The 13,802-nt window shown below is 42.4% G+C and overlaps 1 protein-coding gene across 2 annotated transcripts in view; it reads left to right on the top strand.

The window, feature by feature from the left end:
- Window positions 1-12,796, top strand: part of spns2 (spinster homolog 2 (Drosophila)) — a 62,872-nt gene extending 50,076 nt beyond the window's left edge. Inside the window, exons 11-13 of one of the 2 annotated variants that reach the window (XM_041050871.1) lie at window positions 1,297-1,460; window positions 3,932-3,968; window positions 9,987-12,796. In XM_041050871.1, the coding sequence (XP_040906805.1) occupies window positions 1,297-1,460; window positions 3,932-3,968; window positions 9,987-9,998 (213 nt within the window). In that variant the 3' untranslated portion in view covers window positions 9,999-12,796. Of the gene's footprint in view, window positions 1-1,296; window positions 1,461-3,931; window positions 3,979-9,986 lie in introns of both variants that reach the window. The other variant, XM_041050872.1, reaches the window with a different exon arrangement.
- The last annotated feature ends 1,006 nt before the right edge of the window (window positions 12,797-13,802 follow it).

Genomic DNA, 13,802 nt, shown 5'->3' with positions numbered 1-13,802 from the left:
CTTTTGGTTCACAATTGGGTTCTGCACCAAACAGACCTGCAGATGATGTACTCAGCTCTACAAAGCAATGTGGTGTTTCCAATTCACCACAGTTGCTTTTTGAGGGAACGCCTGCAGATATCGGTGTCCACATGCCACACAACTACCACTCCCTGTGCTTTAGTACATCTGAAATTCTCCTGTGTTTGAGCCAAGATCCTCCTCTATCAGCACGTAGACCAAGGCAGTTGTCACATAAGAATCCCCCGAGGAACACAAAATGGACTCCTCCTGTACTGCACGCATAGGACATGGCCACAGGCAGAGTGAGTGGCAGGGGAACACCAGGAACAATCTCTCAGCAATCTCCCAAGAAATGCCTTCCGGCTCGATAATTAGACTTGCAGCAGTTCACTATGTATTTTTAGCTAAGCTGTACTGTGCAGGCAATTTACTGTACCTGATGAAATAGACACTGCACGGGCCACACAAACACACACAAACACACACACAGCTGCTGGACATACACCAGATTTTGTCACACACACCTCATGATGCTTGCATGCGCTCACACACCTTGCACATGCACATATTGTACGCACGCGGACGCTCCCTCCGACATCCTCCTGTCAGCAGTTCTCCAGAATCTCATTCTGCTGATGCTAACATATAATCAATGTGCTTCAGCCTGGGTGACCTATGGCCGCTCAGCGCCCCCCCCACCCACCCTCTTCCTGCTGTGCATACCTCCACACAATCCTGCTAAAAGCAGCCCCCTCTCCGTACAATTGTCAGTACAGTGATGTATGTGTGTCTGAGAGCTGCCCTGTGAGTGATGCCGGGAGGCAGAAATGATCATATCACACCCACTGTTCTACAGCTGTTGTTTTCATCTGCGCCATGCACGACAGACTGACCGCCAGTGTTACTCAAGCCTTCAGCTGCAATATGAGCTCCTAGCTGTGAAATCCTGCCACGCTTAAAACGAAAACAGGCCATCTTACATCACGCTGTGTGTCGGTGTTATCTGTTGCTATGACGAAACATGCAGGACTCACTCTGGTAAAGTGCTTACTGTGAGTGTGTATCCAGCATAGCATCATGTAGTGTGTCAGAGCATGGCAGGATATTTTAAGACTTTTTGCTGGATAATTTGTGTGAACCAAATTTCTCTTCTCTTGTGTCTGTGACTGTGTTTATGTGTGTGTGTGTGTGTGTGTGTGTGTGTGTGTGTGTGTGTGTGTGTGTGGTGGTTTTGGTGGGGATGTGGGTGTATGTTTTGTCATTGTGTATTTGTGGTGGCGTGCCTGGGTGCAGATCTCCGACGCCCTCCAGGAGAGCTATGCAACGTCAGCGCTGTGGCAGTTCCTCAGTTTGGGCTATGCCCTCATGCTCTGTCCCTTTATCATCGTCCTGGGGGGCATGTTTTTCCTGGCCACTGCATTGTTTTTCCTGGATGACAGAGAGAAGGCTGAGAAACAGTAAGTGACTCAGACATTGTTTCAGTAACTAGTCATTATTTCACTTATTATTTAGTCATTCATTCTTTAAATATTTAATACTTGCTTGAGTTGTCCTCCACTAACTTTCTGAGTGAGAGCTCCAAAAATCCAAACACACCACCTCAGTGCAAGAAGCAGAAGAAGCAGCAATAATATTGGTTTAAGTGTTTGAGTGCCATGCAGACACAAAGAGGCTAGAGACATTTCTGGACAACGCTGTGCTCTTTTAACCTGATGCTGGAGTGTGACGCATGTCAGAGACAAGTTGCCCAGTGATGCCAACAGTGGTGCCAACCCTGCAAGACTCAGAAAGGCCCTTGAGCAAAAAGAAAGCCCCAGTCAGCTAAAAGTGCTCCAGAGCTGACACAAGCTGTTCTAGTCATCAATTTGTTAAAGTGTGCTTACTTAGACTTTTACTAGCTACCGCCCCTCTTATTCATGCATTCATATTTTCCTCTCTCAAGAAGTGAACACGTGAGGGCATGGCAGCTGGTCATGGCCTTAAAAGGCTAAAACAAACTTACTCATCGTCTTTCAGAGGGTGAGACATGACTCCTTGTTTCTTCTGACTATTTTTTCCTACTTTTTTATCACATTGACTTGCTCCCCTGGTGCCAGCGCTCTCAGAAATGACTTCCTTCCTGTAGAAGATGGCGGACATTTTTAGACAGGATGGCAGTCTGATGTCTGACGTCTGTCTGCAGTCTCTTTTTCTTCACCCTGTGGAGTTGGTTTCTGGTCGTTCCCACGCCAAAACCCTTCATTAGGAGAGATGGGAGAGATTTCAGCATATCTTAACCAGAGAGAGCTTCTTTGTAGTCATAAAAACTAAAGAAATGCCATCAGACAACGTTCGTGGAACTTTTGTTGAACCACTAACTGGAGGATTTAATTTTTTTATAATACAGTCAAGATACCATCCAAGCTGTTAATATTTCCTCAGTGTAATGTTAATATACAGATTTAAAGGGCTTTTTGCAAAGGTACACATCCATGGCTGCCACCAGTAAGCCATGTTTCTGTTGGGTCTATTCTGGGGGGGGAAAGGAAGAAATGTGAAACAATGACTAAAAGAAAAGTCACACTCTTGCCGTCGTGGCAGTAATAGATAGTAGTTTGTGGTCCAATATGTGGTTCAGGCTATTTGACCACATTATTGCACAGCATGGGCAGATGGCAGACGTTCACTCAAACTATATCTAACCACAACCCCTTGACTTTCACACCACATGCTGTAGGGCAAAGCTAATGGAACAGCAGATGGAGTTAAAAAGTCCAGATATGAAACAGACACGCATGAAGTCACTGGAAGGTTATTCCTGTGTGTCCTTTTTCACAGATATGATCCTTTACTGTGTAGAGGTCGGCTTTGTGTTTTAGAGATTACACAGCTACATTTCAAAGCTAACACACCATCTTTATTATGATAAGTCACCCTTTATAAAGGCATTATAATGGTTAATATATCATTTAATAGTAAAATGGTAGTAAAAATCAAGTTTGCACTTATAAATGCTAATAATCTGCCTTATTAGAAAGTGATACCAAACTTTATTAATTGATATATCATATTGATTGTATCATATTTGAAACAAAAGACTTGACTTGTTCCCATCCACCTTTGCCTGTATACCTCACCTGTAAATGGGTTAATCATACACCAGCCTGTTGGATTATATCCAGGTATGTACACACAGCAAACATACTGTTGCATACCTCACATAGTCTATGAAAGGCCTCTATAGAAGTGTACAGATTTGTACTAAACATCCCAGTGAAGAAAAAAATAAATCAAACTTAACCAGCAGCAGCTCTTATGTAACAAGCTGCAAACAGCACCTCGGGGACCAAGAAAAATGACAACATCCACAACTTTGTACGACTACGGTTGTTCTGTGACTGTGATATGTATAGATTCCATTCGTGCTATAAAGCTCGCATTTATAAATTCTCTCAGACTTTACAGAGGATTTTGCAGCTTTGAGTGTGTCCTCAGATACTCAGCTCTATTTATAAAAGGCACGGAGCTGAACGAGTTACTCACTGGAGCGCGCTTGTCTATTTCCAGCCTTAAAGAGTGCTTTATTATTTCTAGGTTGTTAGCTTTTTTTGGCTGCAGGGTTGCCATTAATAGCTTGGGTTCAGTGCGTGTTGCCTCCCCACACATTCACCCAGTCCACATTTACACTTAGTGATGTGTGAGGGCAGAACTGTCTCATCTGCCGTGGCAATGCAGTACACATCCAGTGTGGGTCAAGGCAGGCTGAGCACTGCAGCCTGATTGAGAGACAGAGAAAAACAGTTTGTAAGAATGAAATCAGGAAAAACCTGGTTTAAAAAAAGAGACAGACTCAGAATAGGCGAATAATGAATGCTGAATGTGGTTTTAAAATAGCTGTCTAAAAGTTTTTGTGTTCCCTTCATTCCTAAAACTATTCTTCTCTCCTCAGGTTGAACCAGCTGACGCGACCACCCTCCTCAGTCAAGGTATGACCAGGTAAATTGCCTTTTCCCATAAAGAAGCTGTTGCACTTTAGTGCTTTTCACATCAGCAGTTCTACGAGCACTTTACACGGTTGATAACAAAGAGATGGTCCAGGACCATTAGCATTTATAAAGCTCTCTCCTCATTACCTGGCAGGCGGCATTTATGTAGAGCCCCTTTCATTACGAGACACAGAGATCTGAAAACAAGATTTTCTGGATTTAAAGCAGACTTTGACTGGAGGCTACCCAGAGCTTTATGGTGGAGTAAACGTTGGGGGTGATAGATATGGTGATATACAAATGATTGATGAATGATCCATTTCCCATCCTATTGTGCTCAGGGAGGGATCAGGCATTCTTGGAGTGGTGATTATTTGACCAACTATCTGGCATCTTATCAGGACCTGAGCTGCCTTCCCTCCTTCCTGTCTTTATCAGACTCACACACATGGTGCAAAACTTCTCTAATTATTAACTGAAGAAAAAAAAAAAAGACACAATTATTGGCAGCACACCAGACAACTCTGTGTGGCAGTACAATGGGGACCTACTGTAGTTGCCTGTAAAGAATAATAAGATTAAACTGCGACTCACTGATTAGAAGGACAAGGAAACTGTTGCGACTTACTTGTAAAGGTTATCATGTTTAGCCAAGAGGTCAAGGTTTTACAGCTTTCTAATCATGTCCTTCCAACATTATCTGCATTTATTTATCTGAGTTTATTTGTGTATGTACACAAATGTACACAATAAAATTGCACCATCAAGATTTCTTTCAAAACCAGTGTGATCATCTGCTACAACTGCATCTAGTTACACTATTTCTGGGCATTAATCACACTGGTGAAAAAAAGTATGAAGGGGCAAATTCATGTGAGCAGTGGAGGGGATGCCTTCAGGATCTTAAATCCATCCATTAGTTTTCTGCTGCTTGTCCAGAGTCAGGTCGTAGTAGCAGCGAGTTAAGGACAGTAGTCCAGACATCCCTCTTCCCTGCAGCCTTCGCAAGGCATTCCCTGGCCAGCTGAGATACATAGTCTCTCCTGCGTGTCCAGGAAGCACCATGATCAGATGCCCGAACCAACTCATATGGCTACTTTCAAAGCAAAGGAGCAGCAGTTCTACTCCAGCTCTCCACAATATTTATCCTCTTTCATTTGAGGCAGCAACTCGCTCTCAACCCGGAGATGCTGACTGTCATCCCAGATGCTTCACACTTGGCTGAATACCCCTCCAAGAATTGCCACCTTAACGTGGTGGAGGGCTTTGTGTATCCCTGTGATCCTGGAAGCTGTGTTTTCTGGAGCCACACCTGGGAGAGGGGCTCACCAGAGGACATATGGTGGCCAGGTCTTGCCTCATGGAGCCTAGTTAGGCAATGCCTGAAACATTTGGCCTGGCCATTTTGTGGGCCCACCCGCTTTTTCAGAGTTTCAGAGCACCTTAGGCCATGTATAATCGACTTTTTGGTCGTATCATCAGACCTGCGGCCGTATGTGTTGGACACTCGGGCGAAGAGAGGAGTGAAGCTGTCAACTGATCACCACCTGGTGGTGAGTTGGAGCAGATGATCAGGGAAACTGCTAGACCTTTTAAACCCAAATGTGTAGCAAGGGTGAACTGGGAACACCTGGCTGAGGCCCCTGTCCATGAGGTCCTTAACTCCCTCCTCTGAAAGAATTTCTCAGGTATCCTAGGGGAATTTTTTTCCATTGTAGAGACGGCTGCTCGAAGCTGTATTAAGAAGGTTGACGTTGCCTGTCACAGCAGTAACCTGAGAACCTGCTCCAGTGAAGGAGGACATCAGGCTTAAGAAGGAGCCCTTTCAGGACTTGTAGGGGTCTCCCATCGCAGCAGATGGGTATTGGCAAGCCAAAAGGGCTGCGGATGCAGTGGTCACAGACCCAAAAACCCAGGTGTGGGAGAAGTTCAGGGAGGCTATACAGACTTTGGGTTGGGCACAAGGAAAATCTGGGAAACTGTAAAACAACTCAGAAAAGGAAAGCAGGGTTTTACTTAGGAAAACATAATACACTTTCAGGAGTGTCCTGGTGGTCTATCGGTCTGTCATACCTCAGTTCTGACCCTTGTAAAGATGTTCCTCTGTGCATACAAGGGCAGGGTCTGACATCTGACATTTGAGCATCGGCTGATTAAAAGCATTGCCTTCAAGGTAAAAGTCTGGCAGTTGTGCAGTGCTGTATTGCATTACAATACTGAACTGCACAATGAAATACGATTGTCCCCCGTACAACACATTTTAGGAAAAAATATAGAAATGAAAGCGAACAAAAAAACAAAAGAACAAAAACAAAGATTCCTAATCTTTAAGTCTTAAATTTTAAGACAGAGATAATAATTCAGTCCGATATATTACTGGGAATTCTGTCTCAGAAGACGAAAGAAATTGTGAGAGGGTAATGTGAATTTTATTGTTTCTTGTATTATTAGATTACACAGATAATACACACAGCTGGCCAAATTTCTAATCTGCGGTGTCAAAGTAAATCGAATATACTACAATGAGGGTTCCAAACACTTTGTGTTTGCAGCTGCATCACCACATAAAATGTGATGCAAAAAAATGGTGTGATGGATCGCCCTTCACAAGGAGCTCTGCAAACTCTGCATGTAAATTTGCATGGTGCACTGATGAATGTGAGGCGATGGCAGTCTGGAAGGGAGGAAATCAATCTAGAAATCGTGGTATGCTTTGAAAAATAGTCTACTGCAGTATCTAGGGCTACATAGTTTGTAGTTAATGGGCTAAAATATGCAAAACCACTGGTGTGGTTGCTGTAAAATACTTCAGTTATTACCACTGGCAGGTTCACATTAGCATTCACAGCTAATGACAGGTGACATGAAAGGCTCCCACATGGCTGCCACACATACTGTACTCAGGTTTCAGTGGCAGTTTGTGCTCTCAGCCTCAGGGTTTCATCAGTCCTCTGTCACACCCAGCAGCTAAAGCATTCTCCCCATGCTGTCAAAAGCTGCTAATTATAGATGATTACAGCTTCATGGGGTCAGAGTTGAATACGTCTGTGAACTGATCATTTCGATTCCAACATGCAACTGCTGAATGGCTCTTAAGTGACTGATTTTCAGCAGATTTGTCTTGAAGGATAATCCAATCAGTGACAAGCAATATTTCCTCTCTTGGGTCTGACAAACAGATCAATAGATCAATACAGTTCACAGTTCACCCACTCTCTGATGACAGACGTCCACCCTTCACATTCAGTCTGACCTGTACCCAGAGGTACAACATGCTGCTGTTAGAGGCAGAGAGAATTAAGAGAGAAACAGAGGAAGCCAAATATAGATATTTGGTGCCTATTGTCAAACGCTGTGGCAGTTTAAGGGAAATGTTTAAATTGCAGAGAAAAATGTTCCCTGACAAGTGGAGTGGAAATGAAGGAGAGGAATTTAGATGAGGAGAGAAAAGACACACAAGCGCTGAATAAATGACGAGGAGAAGCAGTAATCGTCTAAGATGTTATACATCACAAGCTATTAATCTCCGGCGATGCAATCCCAGACGGGGATCAGATACACTGAGATCCAATTAACTTCTTCTGCAGGAGGAATAGCCTCTGCTGACCAGATACGCCCCACATCGCACCATAACTAGAGGACCTCCCCAAGCAGGGAGCTGTCAAAAGATCAGCGTGGGATCTGATAGCAGAGCCTCACACTCATTTATTCAGTAACCACAATCCCGTAGTGCTCCGGGAGGAAATTTATGTCATGTGGCAAAACTCTGATTTGGTCGCTGCAGTCCAAACTTTAACTGTTAAAAGTGTTTACACAGCTGCAGGCACATACTTTCCTTCTTCGCACTCTTATCATTCAACAAAAGCTCTGGGTCCTCAGTCAGCAGTGCTCAGTGGGTTCAAGGAGCCGAGTAGGGCAGAAACCACAGACCACACACACACACACACACACACACACACACACACACACACACACACACACACACACACACACACACACACACACACACACACACACAGCCAGGCTCTGATGTGACCAGCTTACAATACACTCTGAAAGCCCCTTGACTTTCAGATCTTCTTTCATAATCAGATGAATCAATGAAAAGAAAGAAACCACAGCAGCGCTCTCTCTTTAACACACCACCGGTCTCATTTACAGGCCCATTCACTGCTCTCTCCATCTGTCCTCCAATGTGAAGGCAGTCACATCTATAGTAATGTCAGCTTGGCCAGTGTTCAGTCACGATTTACATCCTCCCAGCCAAAACCACTACAAGTCGGTTTGACTAGAGTTTGTTCGCTTGCCAGACCAATCAGACCTCCCCTTTGCTTGAGAAGACACCAGTTTCCAGCACAGTAATAGTGAAGCAGTGAGGAGGCAGGCCAATCTTGTGCAGATCAAAGCATTCACAGCTCTCATTATCCCTGTCATGCCGTCGTTTGGGCAGTTTAATTTTAAGTTGCGGCTCATAAACAATTTCACAGAGATTACAGCAACAACTGCACTAATAATTGAGGAAAATGGTTCATCCCACAGAGGGACTGGATCTGCATCTATAGCACCACACCACTTTGTTTCCAAAATCCACTAATCCTCCCGTTTTAGCTTATTACCTTTGTCCGTATGGAGCAGTTTTTCTGCATGTGTACATATGCACAAGTGTGTATGTCTAGATCTGTGTCTGTAGATGTCTCTGGGTCTGTGGGTTTGAGTGCAAGACACTGGCTCACAACATTGCTCCGTCGAGCTCCCTGCACTAATCCTATTGTAGCAGCAGTAGTAGCTTATGTAGTGGAGCACCCAGGGCACTGTGATGACAGACCACAACAAACAGCGGGACGCCCTGCCATCTCTCTCATCCAATCTAAAGAGATCAGAAGCATGGCACCATGGACGCTTAATGGTCTAATCTCCAAATGCAGTATAGTTTTCCCTCTGGCGCCACATTTTCCCCCACAAATGAGCTTGGTTTATGTGCTCATGTGTTTGAGATAATAAGAAGTCTAAATTAATTGTCATGAACAAGTAAAAATAATACTCTGTCAGTGTATTCATGTCTTTACATGAATAAAACAATCCATTTATTATACTGTGAGTGAGGGCAATGCAAGTGAACAGTGATGGAAATGTAGAAAATTTGCAATGAGATTTGCTCTGTCTGTCCTTGGGATAGAGAGCATGCAAAGCAATTCATTTCATGGAAATGAGGCACAGCGCAGTGAAGGAAAGCACATAAGTATATTTAGTAAAGTCCTGTGCTTAAGGAAATTTTTGTGTATTTCCATTTTGTGCTATTTCATACTTGTACTGCTCTACATTTACTTGACACCCAAAGTTATTCTTTACTTTGAACATTAACATTTTACATACAATATGATCAGTTTATGGATGAAACTACCCAACAGTATATGTAAGCTGGTAAAATGAGGTCAAACTTGACCAACTCCAACATAATATATAATAACATTACACTGACTGCAGCCATTCAGCTGCATAACAAGTACTTTGCAGTCATTCTGCTTTTACTGGACTTCAAAAGATCTAAATGCGTCTTCCACCACTGGCACACAGTAAAGATAGCACTTTTACTTCATTAGATTACTTTGAGACATTTAACTGCAAGTAAAGTTTTAGTCAGATAGTGAACATCATGCACGTTGTATTTTTGCTACTTCAGCAAACCATTTCCGTCATTAATATTTGTGTATAGATGCGTAATAACATACTGAATTTGATGAGACAGTAGGGTGGTGGTGGTGTTGGTGGAGGGGGGGGGGGGGGGGGGGGGGGGGTATGTGCTGGTATGCTGTGTGCAGGAAAATATTTAGGTCACAGGCTGGTCCTGGTGTGGAGGCGTTATCAGGAAGGTCCTAACAGATGGCCCAGGAGCTTTCGACCTCAACATTAATTACATGAGAATGTCCTGCGGTGAGGCCAGACTCTAACTGCTCTGTTTCCTCCCCTCCCGCCCTCTCTTTCTCTCTCTCTCTCTCTCTCTCTCTCTCTCTCATTCAGGTGACAACCTAATGAGGAGTCATGAAGGAGCAACCAAACTCAACAAGGATGAGAAAATGAAGATAAAAAGTGAGGGCAGCTGATCCACCTCTTTAAAACTACACCCATGCCATCCTCCCTATTCTCACCGCCATGATCATCACCCTCCTCCTTCTCCTCCTGACTGCTGCTGCTCTTCATTTTTACCTGCTCATGGAGGCTGCTTAGAACTGGAACCAGGGAGCGTCTTGCCCCTTCCTGAACTGCCTCTAAATCACAGGCTGGTGAGAACACCCACAGCGATGTGCTGAAGTCACCCAACCGACAGCTGGTGTCCTCCTCACCTCTGTCTGTGAGGATCCACTGAACCTTCCAGGAAGGAGGTGGGGTGGCAAAATCCCCCGTGATCCCCTCCGACTCCTGATGCCATACTACTGAATGCTGATCATGAACCTGCCCTGTCTGTCTGCCTGTCTGTCCAACAGTCTGTCTCTGTCTGTCCTTTACATTGGCTGTCAATCTGCACCAAGTGCCATGGTGTCATTACATTCCTTCAGATTTTGCACTGACCACCAACAACCCTCATGACTTCATCGCTGCCTATGATTACATGCACACTATAATTCAGCTTTTGGCTATGAAATTAGTTTAATTAAACTGTTTATATGGATCATCTGCAGTCACAAAGCTCCACGGGTGTCTATGTTGCTCCCATGCAAATTTTCCTGTCAACACTTGGAAGATGACACTGACAGTAGCTGTAAACTTTGGGTTATGTGGAGCAACTTGTTAAAATGTGCTTCAGGAGTATAATTCTCAGTGTTGTTTATCTGTTCAAACAAGCATCCAATAATGTGACTAATTTCGGACTACTCTGCACATCTTTATCGCAGTATTAACAACATGAACTTCAAACATTAATACAGTGTTTACATGATGAATGCAGTATTCTCATAATCGATCAAAATTCTGCTGTGCATGTAAACATAGCCGCCAACCAAGAGCCAAAAAGTGTTACTGTCTAACGGTCAGTGAATCAGCCTTAAAAATTGGAGCGTTCACATCAACAGCTGTTTCCTTTCATCCCCACAAACATGTTTTAATTTTAAGCTCTTAGCACTTAAATCAGAGTAGACAGTGCCAGAGAACATGACAGATGAGAGATTTCTGCACATTACTTTTCACAAGGTTACTTGTGATTTTATTTTAATTTCTTTCTGTTTTTCTGTGTGATGTTGGATTTGAAACTGGAGGTTACTGTCTATGATTGTTTCAGAGGGATGATGAAACAATCAGGGCTTTTAAAAGTGGACACTGGATTATATATTCTATCATTTATAATGTAAATGCTTTTCCCAAAAGTAAATGAAATGCTACTCTTTTGGCTTTTAAGGAGGAACACCTGTGTTTTTGTGTACATAAGAAGCAATACAATTTTTTTTTTTTTTCGTGCAAACCAACCATTCGTTATCCACACTGCCTTATCAGCGAGCTGGGTGTCCCTTTAATGGGGTGGCTCTCTGATTGTAGGTTTTGAATTTCTGGACACACACACCCACACAGAGATGGAGTCACTCTTAATGATGGATTCCAGTCCAGTCCATGCTGGTTACAATAACAGGCATTGTGAAAAGAGACCTTTCCCCCTCGCAATTGTAGATATCCCATTCCACGATTAGAAGAAAGAACCTTTGTAAAGAGCTGCAGTCACACTCATCAGTTTATGAGTGAGGGAAATCAAAATCCCAGACAGGAACAGGAAATCCCTCAGCCCCAGGTTTCGACTGATGGCAGCCTCTTATCATTGATAAAGGATAAGCAAGGAATCCCCTTTTGAAAGCAGACCAGCATGTCTTCAGATGTCCCTTTCAATACCTGCACCAGAAATTGACATAGAGGTTTCCACAGGAAATAGAAGTGCACGATAGACAGAGAATCTGGATTTGATTTTATCACTCTATGCATTAATTACGGTGTCTTACATGTAATTATGCAAATTCTGAGAGGATGACTACAGCTAGTTTCTTGTATGTACAAAGTTTTAGGTAAAAGCTTCATTAGAAACTACCTTGAAGGATCTTTTTTGTTGTATATTACCTGGTGGATACAGTTTTACTGAAACCTTGAAGCCACCAACATTGTCAAAGTTTTTGAAACTTGTGCATAAAGAGGAAAAAAAAGCACTTTGCAGGCCTCCAAGAAAACATTGGTTTGACCTTAGCATAGGAATAAAGGGAGACATTCAGGTGGTTCTTGTAGCATTGATGTGCGAGCGTGACTCACTGGCTGTGTGTGGGGTGCTGTGTGGGCTGTGTGTCCTTGTTGCCAGATCATTAGCTTTAGCTTCTCTCCAACTGCGTGGAGCTCTCTGAATGTGATTCTGTCCAACCTGACGTGTTTACACACCTACATCTTAATGAATTAAGCTTCTTACCTTACTTTTATCCGTTTTCTTTTGTTTTGGTTTTTTATTTTGTTTGTTTTTTTTAATGTTACCAAATGAGTTTTTCTAATAACTACAATAGAGAGATATATATATAGCTATATCACGCAGCAACTTTAATATATTGTAAATGATGGCTTGGATGCAATGTATTTATTTGTTGTATCATAATGAAGAATAATCTATAAAGGGAAGTTTAAGGTTTGAGTATACTACACTTTGTTGTATGTCGGGTTTATAAATGCCTGTTTATTCATCTGTTTGTATCACAGTGAAACGACACAATACCTTTCTGCATCACTAAGACTCATCTTGTTTACTGTGATCATGAATTGGACATCTTACCCATATTTCTCACATACATAACTGCAATGTGATGATTTTTTTTTTTTAAAACAACCTATGGGTGTCATTGTTGGGGTGCAATACTTTTGCATTCATTTTTGTAGCTCTTGTATTTTTGTTTTTTTTGTTTTATTGAACAACTGATCAAACCATTTTGCACACTTAATGTTCAGGGATTTATTTGAACCATAGCCTAGCATCAACTTCACAGCCTCTACCGCAGAGGTCTGTCACTTCATGCTCACAGTAAGTGCTGACATATTGTCATTTATCAGCAGGAGTGGTGTTGGCTCTGGTCAGATGGGTCATGAATTGTGTTTCACTTTGCCAAATTTAGTTGATTTAGCACCAATCCTTTAGGAGTATAAGTCCATTGTATCAAGTAATTCTATGTTAATAATCACTGAAGTGATGTTTTGAGTATATGCTATTTCTTGTCATACAAGAATTGTGTATAAAGAAACCTATTTCTGATGTTGAGCAGAAAACAGAGGTTATTTTTATTTTTAGAGCAAGTCAGTACAAGAAAGGTGTTAGAGAAATCAAAGGATATTATTCTAGAACTGAACTGTGATGCTCCCTCTGGGGGTTGATAGAAAATGTACATGTCTGTAAATCAAATAAACCTATTTAATCACTTCAAGCCGCTGTGTTGTCTGTTTCTCTTCATTCTGTCAAACATTCATCACATCCAAATGAATCAACATCCAGGAGTGCCTTCACTTCAGAGCAAAGATAATTCTGTCCAGTGGTATTTAAAAAAAAAATGTTTTTACTCTTGCATCTTCAGTGTGTGAGATGAGACTATTGTTTCTAATATTCACATCCATGTGTCATATTCTGTAGCATTAGTGATGCTGATGCTTTATAAATAGACACCAGTCCTCTTCTGTTGTTTTCCCAGGTCCAATTTCAGGGGCGAGATTTTCCAAACTATTTCAAAATGTTACCTTACAGATCAAGAACAAAGATCTTTGAGTGGATTTAGTGGAGAATGAAGTTAATTTCCAGTCGCTTCAGTGTTGAGGAGCTTTCTGCAGGTTTAGAAA

The sequence above is a fragment of the Toxotes jaculatrix genome, chromosome 12 (genome assembly GCF_017976425.1).
Source record: "Toxotes jaculatrix isolate fToxJac2 chromosome 12, fToxJac2.pri, whole genome shotgun sequence".
Classification (NCBI taxonomy): domain Eukaryota; kingdom Metazoa; phylum Chordata; class Actinopteri; family Toxotidae; genus Toxotes; species Toxotes jaculatrix.
The sequence above is the reverse complement of the archived record's forward strand: the minus strand, read 5'-3'. Positions and strand labels throughout refer to the sequence as shown.